The sequence below is a fragment of the Paracoccidioides lutzii genome (assembly GCF_000150705.2).
Source record: "Paracoccidioides lutzii Pb01 unplaced genomic scaffold supercont2.11, whole genome shotgun sequence".
Lineage (NCBI taxonomy): Eukaryota > Fungi > Ascomycota > Eurotiomycetes > Onygenales > Ajellomycetaceae > Paracoccidioides > Paracoccidioides lutzii.
This window is the reverse complement of record NW_015440957.1, coordinates 56,638-78,042: the sequence shown is the minus strand read 5'-3', so window position 1 is coordinate 78,042 and position 21,405 is coordinate 56,638. Positions and strand designations below refer to the sequence as shown.

At 45.0% G+C, this 21,405-nt stretch overlaps 8 protein-coding genes across 8 annotated transcripts; 2 read left to right on the top strand and 6 right to left on the bottom strand.

Annotated features, from left to right (window-relative positions):
• Positions 1–702: 702 nt before the first annotated feature.
• PAAG_04360 (hypothetical protein) lies at positions 703–1,168 on the bottom strand (the record flags this gene model as incomplete). Its single annotated transcript, XM_015845255.1, has 2 exons — positions 703–874; positions 1,056–1,168. 2 exons carry the CDS (start codon positions 1,166–1,168, stop codon positions 703–705), a joined length of 285 nt encoding a protein of 94 aa, XP_015699481.1.
• Positions 1,169–2,211: 1,043 nt separating this feature from the next.
• PAAG_04359 (hypothetical protein) lies at positions 2,212–2,732 on the bottom strand (the record flags this gene model as incomplete). Its single annotated transcript, XM_015845254.1, has 2 exons — positions 2,212–2,512; positions 2,632–2,732. 2 exons carry the CDS (start codon positions 2,730–2,732, stop codon positions 2,212–2,214), a joined length of 402 nt encoding a protein of 133 aa, XP_015699480.1.
• A 1,396-nt stretch (positions 2,733–4,128) lies between these two features.
• Positions 4,129–5,505, bottom strand: PAAG_04358 (hypothetical protein; the record flags this gene model as incomplete). Its single annotated transcript, XM_002793402.1, has 2 exons — positions 4,129–5,372; positions 5,472–5,505. 2 exons carry the CDS (start codon positions 5,503–5,505, stop codon positions 4,129–4,131), a joined length of 1,278 nt encoding a protein of 425 aa, XP_002793448.1.
• Positions 5,506–6,512: 1,007 nt separating this feature from the next.
• Positions 6,513–9,628, top strand: PAAG_04357 (DNA mismatch repair protein; the record flags this gene model as incomplete). The annotated part of the gene is made up of 2 exons (XM_002793401.1): positions 6,513–6,759; positions 6,837–9,628. 2 exons carry the CDS (start codon positions 6,513–6,515, stop codon positions 9,626–9,628), a joined length of 3,039 nt encoding a protein of 1,012 aa, XP_002793447.1.
• Positions 9,629–10,560: 932 nt separating this feature from the next.
• Positions 10,561–10,793, bottom strand: PAAG_11853 (hypothetical protein; the record flags this gene model as incomplete). Its single annotated transcript, XM_015847430.1, has 2 exons — positions 10,561–10,607; positions 10,676–10,793. The coding sequence occupies 2 exons, from the start codon at positions 10,791–10,793 to the stop codon at positions 10,561–10,563; spliced, it is 165 nt and encodes a 54-aa protein (XP_015702918.1).
• A 107-nt stretch (positions 10,794–10,900) lies between these two features.
• On the top strand, positions 10,901–11,717 carry PAAG_04356 (hypothetical protein; the record flags this gene model as incomplete). Its single annotated transcript, XM_015845253.1, has 3 exons — positions 10,901–11,209; positions 11,317–11,482; positions 11,539–11,717. 3 exons carry the CDS (start codon positions 10,901–10,903, stop codon positions 11,715–11,717), a joined length of 654 nt encoding a protein of 217 aa, XP_015699479.1.
• A 2,960-nt stretch (positions 11,718–14,677) lies between these two features.
• PAAG_11852 (hypothetical protein) lies at positions 14,678–18,318 on the bottom strand (the record flags this gene model as incomplete). Its single annotated transcript, XM_015847429.1, has 2 exons — positions 14,678–17,722; positions 17,779–18,318. 2 exons carry the CDS (start codon positions 18,316–18,318, stop codon positions 14,678–14,680), a joined length of 3,585 nt encoding a protein of 1,194 aa, XP_015702917.1.
• Positions 18,319–18,404: 86 nt separating this feature from the next.
• On the bottom strand, positions 18,405–19,616 carry PAAG_11851 (hypothetical protein; the record flags this gene model as incomplete). Its single annotated transcript, XM_015847428.1, has 3 exons — positions 18,405–18,491; positions 18,653–18,806; positions 19,522–19,616. 3 exons carry the CDS (start codon positions 19,614–19,616, stop codon positions 18,405–18,407), a joined length of 336 nt encoding a protein of 111 aa, XP_015702916.1.
• Between the last annotated feature and the right edge of the window lie 1,789 nt (positions 19,617–21,405).

Sequence of the window (21,405 nt, the reverse complement as noted above, 5' to 3'; positions counted from 1 at the left end):
ATCAGTGATCATTATGTATTAATTTCCTTCAATTTTCTTGCTTTTTTATTTTCTCTTTCATTTACTATCTATTTGTATATTATATGAAAATCATGTGCAATATCATTTCCTTGTTTATACAGCCATCTATTTATCAATTCTGCAGAGAGAAAAATGAAACTACAACCACAAAAAAAAAAAAAAAAAAAAAAAGGAAGAATGAAAGAAAAATTGGGGAGTAAAGGGAAAAACTTAGCTATACAATATGAAAACAACCCCAGCTGTATTCTCCAGATAGCATGATGGCATCATTTTCCCCTCCTGGTTATTTCACCGTCCGGGAGCATATATAAAGGTCGAGCACAGCATTGAACCATGTTTGTCAACGCTGTCAATCAATGATATCGTCGGAAATGACTTGGAGAAATTGGTTCTCCGTAGGGCAAACCCCCAAATTAACCGACCCTCCCTTGAAAGACTGCCATAGACTATCATCATTTCCGGCAATTAAATAAAATGGAAATTGCGAAGCACTTGCGTGTGGTATGTAGCGACTCTAACACCAGTCATCCTCCCGAACTCTCGGAATAGGGGTATCTTTGCGGCAGAAGAGGAGCAGACTATCTTTAAATCTTCCCTTGTGATAGAAATCACTGTATGCGAGAATCGCTAGGTTTGGTAGAACCACCGGGTCCAAACGCCCAACTTGTAAATTTGATTGAGCTAGAGTGAGGAAATTTTCACCAATGGCCAGGTAAGGCGATAGTCTCCTTGAATGTGGGCTTCGTCGGAATCAGGTAAAGACCGATCACCCTCGCCAGCATCCACGCCACCATCGTTGTCGTCGTTCCCATCCTGAACATCGGTACCAGCAACCCCAGAATCAAACTCGCAACTGAGACCACGTTTTAATACACAGAATCTCCTGCTTTAGCGTCTCTTCAAACGTCAGCTTTGATGTTGACGTTTATTTCGTCCACCCTGAAACCAGAGACGCAGGGGTTTCCATCTCATGCGCGTAGAGATATGCTTCAATTGCTCCTTCTGTTGGATGCCAAATGTTTGTTAGCAATTACTTTTCTCTTAGAATATCGCACAGGCTACATGCCAAATCCGCGGGCTGAACACGGAGTCCAATTGTTTCAAGATCGCAATATGCACGGACATCGACGTGGCCAGTTCCCGGCATCAATGAAAAATCGCGCTCCTAGCTGAAATAGTCACTGGAATTGTCATGAACTAATGTATCTTTCGTGCTGCACCAATCACATAAGCGTTGCTTTATAATGGACGATCGCTCCTAGAAATGGGATGAGCGCGTTTCAAAGATATATGCCCAGTTTTTCCAGACCAGCGAAAGACATTAAAACCCTTTGAAAGAGAGGGGGTGGGGGGGGGGGGGGGGGGGGGGCCTCCGTCCTTGACTGGTTTCAGGTTTGGCAGCCCACCAAGCACTATCTCAAAAGTTTTGATTTTGATTTCCTTTTAGAATCGACAGCTGCTTGGATGAATGGTACCACAAATGTGTATGCATTGTATGAGCTTCAATGAAAGCAACTGCGAGAAATTGAAAGCTTTAGCTAGTTCCTCATAGGCCAACCGAAATGATATATGGCACAGCGATTGACTTCGAAGAGATCGAGACAGGTTAGGGAATCGGGTAGTTACTCCTTTAAGAACGTGTGATATAAACCTGTTCTACCTATTGACAAGTTCGACTTCATCCTTGAGCTGTTCCCTCATGTTCCTCCTTTTGCACAGAATAAAGCTCCAATGCCCCCAGATGCCAGAGGTTACTTCGTAGAACTCTGCTAAGAACATCGCAATCACCTTTTATGTTTATGCCCTTCCAGGAGAATCTCTTGATCCGTTGAAGCAGGGGAAGAGGGCAGAGGCCATACCCGCCTCGAATACAGGTGCCATTGGTAATAAGTGGTAGATCTTCGAGGAAAGGTTTGATGGTTTGCAATATATCCCGCTGGTCCAAACACACGGGAGGGAATGCATGTTCCTAGCTGCCAGCTGAAAGCAATTTAATAAAGACATTCCACAAAATCCAAAATATGGGCGAACATACCTGAATCTTCTTAACTTGTTCTCTTCAAGCCGTAAAAATACCTCCCGGACATTATCCTCTACTGCCTTTAAACTCTTTTTCCGGGAGGCTGATAGTTGGATACTTGCATCTACTGTGGAAGATTTTAAGGATGGGAGCACGGAACCGAAGGCCTCTCACGAGTTTAAACGGTTCCATGTTGCTAGAATGCCCAACCGAATAAAATCAGGTGTAACGGCACGAAGGCATTCGTAAAGGGCACAATCTATTTTCCGCCAGCGAAGGGAGACAACAGTGTTTGTATATCCCCGGGATTCCCGCGCGCTGAAATAGCTTCGACACTCGGGACAAGTTCGACCTCTCTCTTGAATCAGAGACCTAGCGGGAGAACCGTTAGGTGCCGATGATAATTTTTGGCTTGGAAGCAGTTGTGGACAAACCTCATTGATGGTCATTTGGAATATTTCTGGTGGGACCCTGTCCAACATAGTGGTTATAATTATACCGTGATTAACAATGCAGAGTTAAATCTTAGAAAAGGGGGAGTAAACACCAAAATATCCACCAAGAAAGACGTTAAAAATAATGACGCATACGAAGAGAGGATGGAAATACTTTTCATCATGTCATGAAGAGGAATTAATATCTTGTGCATGTTTGTCCACTGATAGTTATCAGACTCTCCTTCCAGAGTCATAATCAGAAAAAGTCATTCTTTCATTGTACAAATACAAGCGGATTCGGTAGTTATCCTCCTTCGTGAATCAAAAACTATATACGAATGTCACTTTCCACTTCAGCCATGCGATGTTCTCATTCTCAGTTTTGCGCAGACGATTTACGCGACATCATATTGAGCGCCATGACGATCCGCTCGCTCTATTCCCTCCCAACTCCCGGGCGCATCAAGAAGTCATGCATAGGAAAACGAATCATAAGAATCAAAGAATGCACAATCCCGTGGGGAATGTTATACAGACAAGGAAAATCAAAAAGGGAGATTTGCTGCGGAGTAACAGCCCGGTGGTTTCTCCGCCTCCCAAGACAGTTGCGAGATGTTTACAAGCACCGAGGACACAGCGTTTCTGATATGCGTGATGAACCATGGCAACATTCTAAAACCAATTTAAACTATGAATAAAGTTAGGTTGAGTCCGTGCTCCGGCCTAACAATGCAGAGATGTTGATTGGCTGCAGGGGAGATACTCTCAACCTTGGATGGACATTTCTTTCAAGCAACCTTGGGTAGAGTTCTTCGGATCTAGGATTCTCACCAGACGTTGAGACATGGATGAATGCCTCCGCCCATCATGTGGTGCGCAGATATTGTCCTTGTCGAGGTGGCTCGGTTTGCCTAGGATAATCCCCCCCCAACAACTCGAATCCCCCGTTTGGGGTATCAGATATCACGGTTGTGAGGTAAAGGCATTCAGGAGAGAAAATAGGTTTATCCAACTAAATGGATAGTTGGTCTCCGCATAATGGTCATTCTTTTAACTTCTGACTTCGTTAATTAAATAATTTAATTAATCAAGTAATTAATGAAAAACTAAAAATTAAAAAGTAGATACAAAAAGCAGAGCAATGGGAAAATGGCGGTAGGGGCAGCCATCCTGTAACGGTAAAATCAATCTAAAGAGCAAGTTCGTTGATGTGTAAAGATATTCAGAGGAAAAGAAACACAGAAAAGGTCTTGTCATAAGAGAAATGCAACTGGAAAATATAAAATAAGAAAAGAATTGGGGTATGAAGTGCCGAAAGGATTAGCAAACGGAACAGAACTGGGATAAAATCAAGTAAAATAAATACGTTGTACAAAAGGGGGTAAGAGCAAAAAAGACAGAAGAAGCATATAACTAAGCATGCAAACGAAAATGGAGCCAAGATGGGAGAAATTGGCGAAAATCGGAGGCCGTATACTTGACAAAGAAAACCAGTCGTCAGGTAAAGGAGGAGAACCAATGGGGAATGGTATGGGATACAAAACATGTTCATCTGGGGTAAAATAGAAAAAAAAAAAAAAAAAAAAATTCCTGGCAAAAACGGTCGATGGCTTAAAATAGGCGAAGAATAAGCTCAATTTCCAACTCATGCTAATTCGCTTTTGCCTTCCCCTTATTGCTAACATTTCTATTTAGTTCGTCTGCTCCGGTTGACAGGGCCTCATCCTCACTATCGTCGGCCCCTGGGACTTCTGCCCACCCAGAACTCCGCCGGCTTACTCGCCCAGGAGCGCCGGAGACAGAATGGTTGCCTACAACGTTGCCGATAATGCTGCCAGCTGTACTATCATTCCTCCCGTGGTGCGAGTTGTTCCCACTTCTAACACTGCCAGTATCACCAAGCTGCAGTCTGCCCGGCTGATAGCTGCTCCGTTCCCCCGAAGTAACTCCAGCATATGAGTATATACTGCCTCGTTCGGTGTTGGCTAGGCTCGGACGATTTAGAACACCCGGCGCATTGGTGATTGAAGCATTGGATGGCTCTCCGGCAGCTCCCGGATATCCCATATTGCCACTGAGAACGCTTAAGGGCAAACTTTCGCGGCTTCCGCTGAAGATTGATGAAGGAGCCAAAGCGCGAACCGAAGCATTGGTGTCCAGAGAGTTACGGCGCCGGCGTTTGGAGGAAGATGCTAACGTCAGCACAGACGCGTTATCAGTCAGGAGGTTATTTGCCGTTGCTGAGATGTAATTGGTTGGGTTAGGAGAGAGATGGGCAGGAACCGCGGTAGCAGGAGATATGGGATATTGATGACTGAATTGAAGGCCAGTTTGCTGACTAGCACTGTGAGAAACGTGATGACCGAAAAGCCCTCCATGGATCTGGTTCGACGGAGCAGTGGATTGGACAGTTGTAAGTGTTGTCGTAAGTGAACGCACAGACGGTGCTGGTGAGGAAAATGTACTACCTTCCCCACCTCCTTGCGAACCAAGTGCACCACCAGTGGTTATGGCAGTTCCGGCTTTGGAATTCGCAGCGTCTGATAAGGTAGTATCCGCATTTGTAGAGAGCGTGGGCGCAGCAGATTTTGTGCCCACTGCTGATGCATTCTGGTCCAAACCTGATTCTGACAATGACGGTACTGAGCGGGACAGTTGGCTGGGTCGCTCACTAGCAGGGGGTTCAGAGAAAGAGAGGTGGCCATTTCCCAAATTGCTGATATTACCTGACAGGGCGTATGGGTTGTTTTTGATATTGGCGCCCTTTTTGCTCTTTGAAGAGCTAGGAGAACCATTCTGCTTGTTCGAAGAGCCAGGGTGGGAGACAGAAGTGTTCTTGAGATTGGCAAGGCGCTTCATCCAATTCGAGAAAGGAAGTCGACGACCGTGTCGATCTTACAAAGGCTTTTAGTAAGCAGATATATTCAAATAGTCATCTGCAATGCAGCTGACGGGTAGAGAACAAATGGAGGGGGAGGATGAGTAAAACATACCGTGGGGTCGAGCTGTGACTTCAGTCGAAGCCATCTTTGCGAAAACTGCACCTCAGCGCACCCAAGGCCCCGTCTAAACAAACCGTGACGCCAGACAAGCGAAGAAAGAGTGGCTAAATAATAATAAAGCACTTGGCCTGAGTTGACTGGCTATGGTGGCGGTAAGTCCCGCGTCGCGGTATCGCTGAAGTCCTCTAGGAGTATTCGGCAGGGCTGGCAGGACCCGAATTGCGCCAAATAACAGATGCTCCAACGCAGGTCAAATTCAGCTATCAAATCCTTGTCCGTGAGCCGCCCCAAGAATCAATCACCTCTTGCCTAGTTATCGCGGAGTGACGTTGTATGCTTTGCGTAAACTACGGTTGTTGAAGTCATTCGACGATGCTGTAAGATGATAGCAGCCTGTCGTCATGGAAGTGACCACATCTGTCCACGTTTTACTAACGTAATTTATCGACGGGTGCTTAGCATATTGTGAAACGTTTCAATCTAATTGGCCAAAGACGCCAAAACATTTGTTCCAAGCTTCAGCCACAGCACCCAAAAGGGGATAAATTACGGATACTTTGGCTTAAATTCTTGTTTCTACATAAAAAAAAAAAAGGAAGTCTGCTTGGTCAGGTGAACACGAGGGGATGAAAACAGTCACGTGATTCGAGGTTGGCCGATGTTGCCTCAACGTCCACACTAATTCATCCAAAAATGCTCCGTCCCCCAAGGCAAGGCAATGCATACCCCGTACATGAGAAGAAGAATGAAACGTCTCGTCGATGTCAATGCCGGATCATAACTGATTTCGGCAATTTTGAACTCTTTGGAGTTGTGTTTGTAAGGCTCTATAAAACAATGGGAGACAGATGCCCGGACGAACTTGCAGCTTCCAACGCTGCTCCCAGGGCAGGTTCTATCTAGCAACGGCAGCAGAAAGCTTGCAGTCTTTGTCATATATATATATACACCTTGAGTCATTGTTGAGAGAGCCCTGCAATCGCGTCAAAGGCCTGTACGCTGTTTCTTCGGCGTATTTACTGTCTTGTTGTCATGGACGTGCAGATTCCATCCATCCAACCCCTGCCCCTGGACGTGGTCGCGCAATTGAAGTCTTCAATATCGATATCACATCTCAACGGGGTAGTTTTGGAACTTCTCAAAAATTCATTAGATGCCGGTGCGGGAACCGTATCAATCAATGTGGACTTCCGAAAGGGCGGCTGTGTGGTGGAAGACGACGGGCACGGGATAATGCCGATTGAGTTCCTCGATGGAGGCAAGCTTGCGAAACTGCATCGTATGTCGTTCATTTGATGGAGGCTTTGGACATATTTTATTTTATTTTATTTTATTTTGGCTGACTGGGATGTGTAGATACGTCGAAATTCAACAGTTTGGGTGAAGTTTATGGCCGGAAGGGCTTGTTTCTTGCTTCCCTTGTGTCGCTGGCTTTGGTGACTATCACTTCCCGTCACAAGTCTGACCCAACAACCAATACCTTGATATATCACCGCTCAAAGCCGATTTCCAGACTGACGCCTGCTCCATTACACCACGAGCTGGACTCTCGTGATCATGGGACTAGAGTTACTGTGACTGATCTATTTGGGAATCTGCCTGTTCGTGTTAAACATCGGGCGCTGTCCCTACGAACTACCCAGGATCTCGATAGGGAATGGGACGACTTGAAAAGTATTCTAACCGCTATACTTCTCGCTTTCCAGAAGCAGGTGAAGGTTGTGATGTCGGATGCGACAAAGACAAGAAAACTAGTTATTCGAGCTGGTTCTCCGAATGATGAAAGATCCTCTGGCACTCTTCAAATGAGTCGAATTCGCCCTATCCTTATGCAGGCTGGGTATCTATACCCAGGCGACTTCGATTATTGGGTCACCGCTTCCGCACGTACCTCCGGAATTGAGGTTCAAGCTGCACTATCCCTTCAACCCTCTCCCACGAAACAGGTCCAGTTTATTTCATTTGGAATAAATCCTGTTTTTTCCCAGTCGAATGCGAATGTGCTATATTGCGAGGTTAATAGCTTATTCTCTTTATCGAGCTTTGGTGTTATTGACGGCCCTCCAGCTATTACGGATGAACTAGGAGAACTTAATTTGAAAGATAATGATCAACCAGTTGAGAAGGACGGATCTAGCCGGCGAAAGCGATGTTTAGGTAAAGGTATTAACAAATGGCCAATGTTTTACATTAGAATAGACCTGCAAGGACATAGCAAAAGTGTCAGCGACGAAGATGGTTCTCTCGAATCTAGAAAGACCCTTCAATCAGTTGTGGACGTTTTGGTTACCATGATACGGCAGTTTCTGGAGGATTACCATTTTCGACCTCGATCAAGACCAAATTTCAAAAGAAACATCCGATCAAAGTCTCCTGAGAATCTGGCAGAGAGACGACTTGTTAAGCGTCCGAAGAACTCTGCACACCCATTAGCCACATCCATTGCTTCTTCTGGGGTTTCTAGAGATATGGAGGGTACGGAAGAGTTATTGAACCCTCAAATCAAGCTTCCGAACTTTACCCAATCTCCTAGTGCTCAGTCACATCCCAAGTTGAGAGATTTCGGACGTTGGTCACGGATCAAAAGCGGTCACCAAACTGGATTTGAGGATATTTGGTCTGGCTTACCCCGCGGAAAAGTCGCATCCATCGCAAATAACCCTAAAGACGGTCAACTAGGGCATGACGAAATATGCTCCCACTCGTCTCCCGCAACCCCCGCACCAGATGTTCAATACCATGGAACCCCGAGTAACCTCAGAACCGGCGAAAATTCTACGAAATCTGCTAGTCTAGTTGGCATTGGAGATCAGGGCCTACAAGATGTAGGAGCGAAAAATCAAGATGAGCAGACAGAAGAGATTATCCAGTGGACGGATCCGATTACCAAAAATTCTGTGCTAATCAACGGCAGGACGGGCCAGACTCTTCCCCCGACAAACAAAATGTCTACCGCTTTACGAGGAAAAAATGATTGGACAAAGCTAGCGTTCGCCGGTCGCCACTTGTATTCCAGAAACCTAGAGTCCCATCGGAATTTTTGGATCGATACATTTCTCAAAGACTGGGAAAATCCAACATTCCAACAGTCGGAACAGCCAGTTGTGACAAAGTTTAATACTTCAGGGCTTTCTTTCGGCGGTGCAGTCAAATCATCCCTATCGGGAACCGGAGATAGCGGGTTTATACCGTCTTCTTCTAGATTCAGTGGTCGGTTAACAAAGCAAGGTTTGCAGAGTGCCCAACTGATAGCTCAAGTGGACAACAAATTTCTATTGTTGAAACTGCCAACGTTAGGCGAACCGAGAAATGGCAATCAGCAAAATTTGGTTCTTGTGGATCAGCATGCCGCTGATGAAAGATGTCGGGTTGAGCAACTCTTCGACGATCTATTCGCCCCGTCTGCGGAATCGGATTCATTTCCAACCTGTGGAGTCAATGTGTCGACCCTATCCAAGCCAATTGTTTTCAAGGTATCGCTGCAAGAGGGTGAATTGCTCCAATCTCATTCCGACTATTTTGCAACTTGGGGTTGTTGCTATACGCTGTCGCGTGGCGAAAGAAACTATCGTACAGTTACGGTAAACAAGCTTCCTACACTTATTGCGGAGCGTTGTAGATTAGAGCCAAAACTTGTCAAAGACCTTCTTCGCGGCGAAATCTGGGACCGAAAAGACCACGGGAGAAGATGTTGTACAGCCGGCTCTCAAATGCTGTCGAAAGTCCCATCAGAGGCTGGTGATCCAAAAGAGCCACCAAAAGAGAATGTCCAGCCTGCTGCTGCCCGTCATTCTTGGCTAGAGCGCATTGGCGATTGCCCCAAGGCTATTATTGATCTCCTCAACTCACGTGCATGCAGAAGCTCTGTAATGTTCAACGACGCTTTGAGTCGGGATGAATGCGAAAACTTGGTCTCGAGACTTGCACGCTGTGCTTTTCCATTTCAGTGTGCTCATGGACGCCCTTCCATGATTCCAATCGTGAGTTTTGGTTCTATGTCACCTACGGGCGATGGATGTGCGTTAGAAACCCAGTCAGGGTTTGATTATGTTGGCCTCAACGGAGACCATAGTGATAAATCTACAGCAACCGACAACGATTTGCTCTTCATGCAAGCTTTCAAAGCGTGGAAGCCTTATATTATATGAGAGATAGATCTTTTTGATCCATTATGTTTTTCTTATATTTTGGGGCATTGGTGTTGCCTTGTATCCAGGTGCTTTTATTGGTATAATTTGTACCTTTGTTTTCATTGTTTTTGGGATATCTTCGGAATCCAAACTGGGTAATCTGTGATTAGGGTCTTATAGTTACATTCTAACTCCTGTTAAATTGTCATTACAGATATCGATAAACTGCTACAATATGCTCAGAGACATTCGGGAAATGCCAACACCTATTAGCTGGTGATATGCACTAAGCTTTTGCTTAAATCCTGAGGGGGCCTAACATCCACATGTTCAAAACCAACCCTGTCTGTGCCAAAAAGTGATATCTATTTCCTTGGGCTATATACGTCCAGCCCTGAGGTCTCCTCATCCAATTTTCTCAAAACATTTGAACCCGCTGGGCTTCAGGGAGGCGTGGATGTCAGCAATTCTTATGTCCGGTAGAAATGAAAATTGCAGAGAGGATTGAAGTATGGTGAATGAAGGATGAGATAGGAGGCACATACAAGAACATATTCGCACTTAAGATTTTGGCAACAGGGGACTTTATCGCAATCTTCCCCAACCTGTGTACAACCTCCTCCACGTGGGAAAACTCTCAAGTTCCTGAGGAAAGGAGAGCTGTAGGAATGAGTCTCTAGCCAGGGTTTTGAAAGCGCGAGCGCGTTCGGGGTATTGGCGATGAGGAGAACGAGCACAAGGTACCCAAATTTCACTTTCGTTGGAATTTTCATAGGGTTAGAAGGTGTCCAGGATTGAATGGTAATCAGCGGTGTCATTTAAGCTTTTTCACGTCCTTCGTCTACGTTCTGGAACAATTTCCAGTATAAAGCACGGAGGAGGGAACGAAAATAAACAAGGAGATTGATCTAGAGACGAAGGAATATCCCAAGACTATTTTAGTTACCCCCTTACTCGTACGAAGGTATGCGGAAGCGGGTTTTGATGAACGACGGCCCTTTATACATATGGATATACTAAGAGTGGTACAGGGATCATTCAATGGACCATCGGGCATGTGCTTACGTGCAGGGCCGGAGAGGTGGGCAAGACCCTGGTAATTGCCGTCAATTCTGGGCTTCGTACATGGCGAGGGAGGCGAGGAGATGAATAGCACGCCATTGAATCTTAGTCCGAGTTTCATAGTGATTCATATAAATTTTCCACTCTCTCCAGTGGATGCCCAGGTGGGCTTCACCGAGAGACATAGAGCGAATATGTCCAAGCAACTGCATATCTTTGAAGAGCGGAATGGGCGGTAATGCTCAGTGTAACCTTAACAACAAGAATTTAGGGTTCCCCTCGCCTCCCCTCCCCTCTACTGGTTCACGAGGAAAGGGAATTTTGAAGCTTGAACGGGATAATGCGAGGCATCCACAAAAAATCGAGCACGTTGCATCTCCATATCACGCGCTGGGCTGTGGTGGGATGTTCAAAGCCAACAGAAGCCTACCTTTGCCCGGGCTGAATGGTGTGGACGTTTACCGCTGTGGTAGGAGTCCAACATCCGATTGTAGCGAAACAGGCGGATTGGGCTCCCATAATTCGAAAACCAATACCGTCTATCCAAGGATATGCACAGCGATTCATGAGAATCTATGGCACCCATATGACATTCTGGATCAAAATAATGGTCTTGTTGCAATACCGTCTCTCTATTGTCGTAGATTATCGAGATCAACCTCAGGGTTGATAGCCCCACGGGGAATACCAAACATACCCTTGCAAATGGAGACCCCCTGTGCTACACTCCGAACAATGACAAGATGGATATCCTCTATATTCAAACCTGGAAATCTGCGGTTTCCAATAACATGAAAATATGCATATGTTGTGCGCTTCGACGCTACCAAGCCTATGGATAGGAGGAAACGCATTTCTTTCTGAAGGCTTATTCCAACTCTTATTGGTGGAGGTGGGGGTTCCGGTATTGGTGATACTGCTACAACGGGGTCACTATGGAACTCTTACGGAGTCGTCGGGCCCCCTGGCTTTAAGGCAACCTCATGTCCCTTCTTATCGACCAAGTGGAGCCCTCAAGACGCATGCTTCTTCGAATTCTGCTTAGCAGGGGGCACTCGAGGTTTGGTCTTTGCTTGCCGGTCCTTATTATTAAGCCTCAAATCCATAATTCGGCATCCCAGATGTGACGGGAACCACTCTCTATGACTTGTCATCTGTGATCACTGTAGCCGCACGAAACCCAATATCAACCATTCCTTGGTACGTCCTATGAGAATGCGAAAGGTATTTGGATGGTGCGGTCTTGCTATGCAATGGTGTCGCAACAGCAGAAAGGTAGGGTTCATTTCTACATTTCCTATTTCCAAACCCCTGAATGTAACTTACTTGCGGGGTCTAGTTTTCCTAGGTCTTTGAACCTTGCGGGAGTAAACTGAAACAGGAGAAGTTACTAGTGGACTGAGATATGAATTTTTTAAAAAAAAGAAAAGACATCCCATGGGCAGTCACTTGGTCACTGGTCACATTGCTTTGACGTGCTGGGTGGACAAATAAATGGCGGTCTTTCGCTCAGGTTGCACCAATTCCTTTGGGACTTTTCTGTTGGGCGTCACGGATTAACCGTTGCCCCTATATAACTAGCTAGTTGAGCCAGCCTCTCATCCAATAAGACATTAACCATCCCACATTTTAACTCTCACCGGGTTCTCAAACAAGATATATTGAATTTTCAACTTCATTAAGATATAACAGCCTCTACCCTGGCTGCCTTGGGTTAGAGAGTAAATGCACATCATGCTAGAACTTGCAACAAACCGGGGCATGATCTGGTTATATCCAGAATCCTTTTGAGTGCCAGCTTTATAGGGATGTGTATATTAGCACTTTCTGTGGGCTTGAGAATCTACAGTGAATGAGTTAAAAAGCTCTGTTGATACATGAATTGATGAATTCTGAAAATATTATCTACTTCTGTGACAAAAGAGTATAAACTAATAATTTACAACTTATGGTAATGACAGTTAGATCAATCATGATTTCAAGAGAGTCATAAGTGAGGGAAAAGAGGTGAACATCAGCTCTGCTTCTGGCAGACAAAACATAAAAGAACAGTTTCTTGAGTTTTCAGTATTACTCTTTTCTCAGCCTATTCCTCATCAACTGACCCTTAAACGCCTCAAATTCAATGACATTTTTGTATGTATTATTCTGCTGTCTCCTGAATACCTTCACTATCAATGATATAGTTGCCTCTGCTCATCATGAAAGTGAAAAAGCAGACAGTTCTGATCACCTTTGCACCCATGAAAATGTGAGTTACTTGACCTACCTTGCCTGCTAGCATGCATCAACCAAAGGTTGTAACAGTTAAAGGTTCTCAGTCAGCATTAAATTTGATGCTTTTCAACTCAGTCTAACTGTGGAGACATTATAGAGACCTAGTTTGAAGGGCTCACAGCTCTTGGAATCAAAACTAATCATTTGTCAAACCACACCCCCTGTACTGGGACTGTGCAGTTTCAGGTTTGCAGAGAACTCCATGGCATTGTCTGTCATGCGTAGAAGCGGGGTTGTGAGCTTTAGTTGACCTTCCATGAGGGAAAAGTGTCTGTGTGTCTGCCAGCACCCTTGCTGGAAAGAGCCCGCCATGTTTATGTTGAAAATGATGCGTCCTCTTCAACTTTAATGATGGACCAGATCATTCAGTGAGGCCCACAACTAAGAATTATTGGAAATATTTAAGGGATAATTAGCGACCAAAGTGAGGTCATCATGGCACCGAAACCGTAGTAGGTATTTGGATTTGGAATTGGAACTCAGTCGATTCCTTGCTGATCGCGTAGTTAGCTGCTAACTCCAGGCATTGTGGAGTTCCGCTGCGGGCCAAATTGCAACGGTCCATAAGCAACAGCCCCTGTTGACTACCTACCTAGGAATCTACCGCGGCAGGCAGACATTCTGGTATGCAGTTTAATCCCGATACAAGTAGTTGAAATCCGGGGAAATAAGGCCCCCCCTGTTCCCAAAGGCGAGCCGAAAGCCTCCCATCAATCTTAAAGAATAATAAAAATAAAAGTGGACACTACCAGGAGCAAGAAAGGGCTGAACGCTTCTCACAGGATATGGTTGATGAGATAACACTTAAAAAAAGGGCAGACAGTTCAAAGCATTTATACTTCAGAGAGCCAATTCAATACGTTGCAAACATATCAAAGTACTAACTGATTAATGTGTATGTATAACTGAATCTATTCCAGAGATTCAAACCTGAAACAGTGTATACCAAATCACGCACGCTAGCAGGATATTATGTCAACTCTAATCCCCAGAAAGGTCATCTTTTAACCTAGTGTTTGACTGGACGAAAAGTAAAACGAGGCATGATGGTTACAGAGGACACTGGCGCACCAGGTGAGGAACAGGAGAAAAATAAATTGGAAATCCAAAGAGACACAAAGCTAGAATATTAATTGCAGGAATTAAAAATTCAGCGTAAAATACCCGCATCGTTGAAAACTTCAAGAATAAGCCTAACAAGACTACAAACAAAATTTGTTCTACAACATTTCTTCTTATCCAGGTTGGCGTGAGAAACGTCTTAAATGGTAAAATGAAAATATATATAAAAAGCCAAGAAGCGCACTCGCATGCTGGGTTTCTCTCTTAAGTTATTCTGTATGATTTCCCAAACTCAAGTTGTACACATTTTTTCTCCTAGATTTACATCCCTAAACCAAAACAAAGATGTTACAGCCACTAGTGCAAAGAACAAAGAGAAGATTACTTATTGCATCTAGGGGACATCCGAAACGAACAAAACATACGACACAGGGGGTACACATTTAAAAATCAAACAAAAATGTATAAGGACAGTACCTTTTTTTTTTTTTTAAAAAAAAAAAAAAAAAAAAAAAAAAAAAAAAAAAAAAAAAAAAACAAAAGAGAGTATCATGATCGTCAAATCGTAGCACGTAAGAGGCTGGTTGGAAAGCTTAGGATATCGAAAATGCTGATGCGGCTCAGCTGCCCCATTTATATCGAGTTAAGACGTTTCCGGCCAAGATATTATCCATGAGAAGACACTGCTTTGAATTTGGAACTGTGAGTCCACGAAAGGAAATCAAACTTCTCTCTGGAAGTTTCACGAGTTAACGACGGACTGGTCTCTGGGGGATTGCCGCGCTGTAGGTGTCGTTCTCTGGGCTCCAAAATTAAGGAACGTCGATAGTAATTATGAAAGCTTTTCTCTCCTGCAGAACGGACACGAATGAGTTGATCCTGTATCCATGTCTGTAGCTCCGAGACTTCAGCAAGCCGGTAAGGTATCTGAAAGCGTTGGAGCTCACTGATGATTTTCGCTGTTTTCATGTGCTTATCGAAATTGATAACCGATTTGCTACCATCTCCAGTTGGTAGGGATCGTGTGTCTTGATTACCATGATCGACGAAAGTGAGGTCGGTTAAATAGGTTCCCACAAATGGTAGACATGGAGGTACATGGCCCTGCAACCGTTGACGAAGTACAGCGTAGTTTTTTGAAACGTCAACGATTTTCCTCAATTGTTCCAGCAAATTTTTCATCCTCTGCGAAACCAGCTCCCAAGTACGTCTCAAACGGGAAATGGTAGAGGAGTTAAGAGAACAAATAATGGCCATCAGAGAATCGTAGTTATTCAATTCCAGGCATTTAGACGCGACCTTGATCCATTGTTTGATAATCACAGCTCTCTTTTTTGGTTCCTCTTGTTGCAAGATACAATCAGCCACAAGATTAGCCAGATCCGTTGATAACGTCGACATGGCTCGGACGTTTACAGCTAGTGAGCCGGTTTTTTTCATCCATTCAGTGGCTAATAGCTCCTCGGGCAGGATAGAGCAAAATATCCTAGACTCTTTGAGCGTGAACTGCCGTGCCAATTCCAGGGAATCGAAGTCCAGTATGCTAACAGATTGACCTCCAGCTTTCCATTGTTTCAATAAGTTTAGCTGGCTTTTGGATATTATTGGGCTTGGGAGGGGAACATCAGGGCTAACGTATTGGGATACAGCAGTATTGGTCTTTCCCATGGAAGACACAAGTCTTGGAACCACCGGTCCATGCATTGTCGATACCTTCTCTGCAAGTTCCACAAGGCGATTTCCAGCAGAGGGCAGGGCAATCATTAGCTTTGTTCGAGCAAACTTCAGTATTGACGGGAGAGCAACGTCATCGCAGTCATGTCGCCAATGAGACTCTAGCCACCCCTTGAAGATGTTATAGACTCGCAGACGGACGGGGCCAGCAGCTTCAGTGTGGTCTCCAATGTAATCATAACGATCCATCAGTGTTACCGCAAAGTCAATAGGTGTTGCAAAGTGCCGGAAGGTGAGATAAAATGTAGAAACGAAAAGGGCATCGGGGGTGGATTGGTGGGCGGTAAGTTTCTCGATGAGAGCCCGAAGGCTTCCTCCAATTACTTGACCATCCTTTAACATAAGCTCCTGAGCATATGTCTTCTCTAACAAATTCTCACCCTCATCAGCTTCCTCAATCAGAGTAGTCTGTGAGCCTTGGAAGCTGCTGTGGGCAACGACATGGGGAAAGGGCTTGTTGAAGTCAGGAGTGGTAGCACGAGTTGATGCCTGTGAAACGGCACTTGTCTCTGAGTTTCGAATACTATTCACGAACGTGGTTTCGCTCGTTGCCCTTGTCAAATCGGTAGTCGATTCTACATGGTATATGTCAGTGGGATGATCGTCTTCCGACGAAGTAGCATGGTACGTTTCATTGGTATCGCACTGTTCAGATGGGGTAGGGTGTTCGACAACGTCATGATATGAAGAAAAGTTTAGGTTTAGATGGATGTCTAGGGTTGAGGTTGGCGTTGAGACCATTGCACTTGTGCACTCGGAGGATGGGGTAGCACCATCAGTTAGATCTGGCGTGAACGGTAACTGCTTATTTGGTATTAAGATGGGTGGTAGGGGTGATCGCACAATCGACGTCTCGTTTCCACTGTCTACCTTTTCGAACTGGTCATCTGGACTTTCTTGCACTTCAGACTCGTCAATATACTGATTATTGTTAGGGGTTTCGTGCTCGTCTGTGTCCAAGCCCGCTATCCCAAGCCCGATACCTTCCAACTCAAAATCACCACTCTGTTCAAATATATATCTGGCTTTGGCAACGCAGTCGCCAGCCCCCCTAACACATCCAGTAGCCGCATCAACTAACCTTTTACCCTCACCTGGCATGAACACCACTTCGTCATCAGTTGCATGTGCCGGCCGAAAGACATCACGGGTGGCATGGACAAGTTCAGTGATCCTATCATATAACATATTTTTAGACTGCTCCAGAAGGTCAGAACGATGAAGATCACGCTCGCATATCGTTCCAACTATCGTAAGCAAAGCTCGACAAGACTGCGCAGCTTTTTGTGTAGTTAGGAGGAGTTCAGTCGACGAACGAGATTGTAGATGCAGTCCAATAAATGAGCCTAGAACACCAAGAAACTCGTCGTAGGCTGATGTAAGGAGTGCGGACGCAAGATTTGGATTATGTGTTGAGGAAGGGCCGTTGTAAGATATGCGGTGCGAAATAGATATCCTCTTAGGTTGAATGGATTGCCGCCTGAGCTGATTATGAGGATTATAGAGTTCTGCTTGCCCAATGGAAGTATGGGCATAACCCGAATAGTCTCCCTGACATGCCTGATTGCGGCTCGAGCCACTTATACTGAAGGATGGAGTAGAGGAAATAGTAGATCCAAAGACCGGTCCAGAGAATGAGGCGTCCACAGGGGGTGTTAGAGGGGTGTCATAGATATCATGTCTGGGGCTCATGGGAGAGACGTCAAGCTCTGCCATCGCTCTACTCAGGCCGACTTCCTCGTTCCAGACGTCTAAAAACCTCACACCTCGAATAACAATCTTAAATGCTTTAAAAAGCATCTGGTCGAAAATGGTGTCCAGCGATCCATCAAGCTCTCCCCCATTGACAACATCCTGCAAGCGCTTTGCTAGCTTCACTAAAGACGAGAGATCTGAAAGAAGCGCTTTTCTGTTTCTCCTTAAGGCATCAAATTTCTGGACCAGGTGGCAATCTCGCGTGAGGCATTCAGATTTTTCCTTGTGGTTCGAGTCAGCGTGCGTTAATGTGAGTTTTGTGACAAAAGATTACGAACCAGCAAAAATCTCACACCAGCAATAAGACCTCTCATGTAATCCTGATTGCTAAACTGATAAAGGGTGGATGCTGATCCTCCACGGATGGTATCCCAAAAGTCAGTTAATGATTTAAGTATCGGTCGCATAGGCAATTGGTCGTATGCTTCACAATAGTTTGTCGGCAGCCAACCCCGAGCACCCGTTTCCAGCAAAGTACCATCAGCCCAGCCATTGGTGTGAATAGAATGAACCAGGATTATATCCCCTTGGTCCAAAGGCAACGTAACAGTAGAAGACGAGACGCCCGCATTAGGTTGAAAGGGGTAAAAGGCCCGCAGGTAATTGTGAAATATGGCTACTTCATGGCTATTCCTTTCAATCATGGCTTCTCGCGAGTTATGTGGCGTCAAAGGGGGGGTCACCTGCATTTGCGATGCTAATGAAGACAACATGTTGTTCGAAATCATCCCATCGGGGAGAGCTGCGGTCTGCATATGTGCATGAGGTTTGCCTTTTAGAACATGCAGTGGAGCAATATGGTCGTTCCGGATATCCATGGATGATACACCAGAAGCCTGAATTACTCCCAATATTGGGACGTCCTCAAAACAAACATTCATATATTGTTTGTGAGCAGGAACAGTCATTCATCGTCAATCCAGCATGGGTATCCAATTAAGTGGCAGGACACTGTGGGAATATGTTCGTAATTGACATATACGTTTAACGACTATGAAGACCCATGTCAGTATCTTCCAAACCAACAGTAGTTTTTAACCAGAGGAACGGTTCCTTGTTGAAAATAGAATTCCTTCATGACGGTTACAAATATAGGTGTGTCTTAAAGGAAAGAAGGCATGAATTGGTAACGAGGTGGGAATTAGAACTTACCAACAGCCAGATAATTATAGCAAAATAGTCTCCATGCACCAGGTGGCGAATGGATGAAATAAAGTCAGTCTTGCGATCCGGATCACTGCTCAAAATTGACAGGCCTCCAGGAGGTGAGGTGTTGTCACAACATTCGACAACAAACAAGACTGTGCTAGTATCAAAGGCAGTCCCGTCAACCAGAGAGCGTTGTGTGTAGGTCAAAAAGGGGTAAGCTCGCAGAGGGTTAGGTCAAAACACAGCGCTCAACACGCCCAATGCACACAACAACTCGCAAAGATGATAGGATATGCAACTACCAGAGAGTGCACCAGGCTGCTTCCTTCAAAGAGGAAGGAATAAGGATTTCTTTTTCTCCCAGGAAAACCAGAACGGACAGTGTAAAATTGATAAGAAATCAGGGTTGGTGGCTATACGCGCGAGAACGAAGAACCCACGGCTCAAACAGAGAGAGTAAACGAAAGCAAGACAAGAGAGGAGTAGAATAGGAAAGGAGAAGAGGAGAAATTGAAACTGAAGCAGAAGCAGAAGTAGAAGCATCCGCTGACATGCTCAAGAGGGTGAGGGATGAGCTTCGTGAAGAAGCCAAGACAAAGGGGAACCAGCCCGAATAGAAAACCAAAACACGGGATATGGAGCTTGATTAGACTTGGACTAAGGCAAAAGCTACATAGTTTAGCCTGCCCTTAGTCGAAGGTCGACCCGTTCCAACGTTCGTGGTAGCGTGTCTGAATGGGTTAGATTTATTAGTTTTTGCATCAGAATTGTTATTCTTCCCACTCGACTCCACCACAGGGGATGATTGACGGGGGCAAGTGGCTTGCTCTCCCGGTACCCGTCCCAATGAATGGATGACTAGCTACACTAACTTAGCGGCAAACTTCTCCCCTAAGTTCCAGAGGCCTTCTCTATCACCCGAGTTGACAAGTCCGGCATGCTCCTCCTCCGCCCACTGATGAGCCATGCTGCCTCGGGGGGATTCCAACTGGCCGCGAGGCCTTCCCTCCATCACGATGGTAACTGACATGAATCACCTTTTCTGTTCAAAAGAGGCTCCAACGTGAGTTTCCGACCAGCTATGTGGAGGAGGAGAATAAAATGGCCATGTCGGTCGCGGTCGAGTGTTCGATGGGTAGGCTGACAGAAAGATGAGGTTAATCGATGGCATCCATGTCTAGTATCATGCTGACCTTCGTCACAAGTTCGCAGCTGCATATACGGAAAATTCGTCATCTGTCTGTGGGTTCCCTCAAGCTAGTATGACGGAGAACTGTGAGTGGTAGGATGCGCTTTTCGACATCCCTGTCTGTATCACTTTCTAAGCCCGCCCGGTACAGTAACTTGAGACCCTAAACTCGAGTGGACGAACCTAAAGTTAGGTTCTTAACTAAAAAAATAAATAGAAAGTGGAGAGACATTTTATTTTATTTTATTTTATTTTATTTATTTTATTCTTGGAACATGCCTGTGTCTCACGGTCTTATCGAGGATTAATTACCCCGTCGAGCCAAATATAAAGTCCTTGTTCCGTTCGGAGCTCCAGGAGGCAGGCAAGAGTTAAGATTGATTGCAAACCGAGTCAAGAATTGGTAACGGTTGGCAACAATAATGCCTGAGCGACTGATATGTTGCTCAGTAAAGAATAACTTAATGAGCATTCTGAGGATATAGAGTGCTCTGCCGTGAATCCAGTTTTGTTTTCTTACCATTGTTATTATGACAGGTTTTATGCAACGCACCACTCTGCGACCCACTCGCTGGCCTCGCTCATCACTGATATTCTGGTCTATAAAGATCTTGAGCTGTACGGAGTATCTGCACTGCACAATGCATTCCTTCTCCTCATGGAATTCAAAACCCGAGCAGTCTCCCCCGCATGTATATTGCATTCCTTCCCACTAACATACGGCTCTGTTGTAGTTATATACTGTGTAGGAGATGTGTGGTGGCCGAAAGAGCCCGACTCGGCGACTGCAGCCCCTACCAAACAAGAAATTCGAAACCTATTTGGAGGCAGGTCTACTCAGGTTTCTTCTTTGTGACAGCATTCCTATTGCATTCCAAAAAAAAAAAAGAGTCCAGAGCTTTCTCAACGTTGATACCTGTTATGCCGGGGGGTTTGAGAATCATTTCGGACCCCAGAAACTCTAATCCTCAAACAGTTCAGGCTTTGCTTTTGGGACGGATTGGCTTTGTTTTGGTTTTCTGAGGGGTCAGAAAAGCCCGAAGGAAAAGGTTCCCATGCATTTCTTTTTCCTTCATTTCCCCGGTAACAATTCGCATTCTTTGATGAATCAAAGAAAATTGAAATAACAAAAAATAGATATCCCACGGCAATTGACATATTATTATTATTATTTAAAGAAAATTAATGATTAAGATGCGGACGTAGGATATCTCCATCTGCTATACAATGTCCTCCACGGTGGCGTTCAAACCACCCGCCCACAACTGTCTGGAGACGATAATCATTGAACATCAAACAAGATCCTATCTCCTGCCAGGTAAGCATGTAGTGATCAAAATTCTTCAAAACAGGATTTGAAGAAAAGTCTGAGGGGTGGACGCATCGCCACGGTGATAAGGTCTCCGACTGATATCAATGAATAAAAACCTCAAACTCTCAAGGTGTCTGAACTATTTTACATTCCGTAAGAGGGTCCTGGAACCTCAAACATATTTGCTTTCGCATCAAAAGGACCTATCTTGTTGTTTTCAGAGTGTTCCAGAGCTCCAACTTGCATACACTCAAA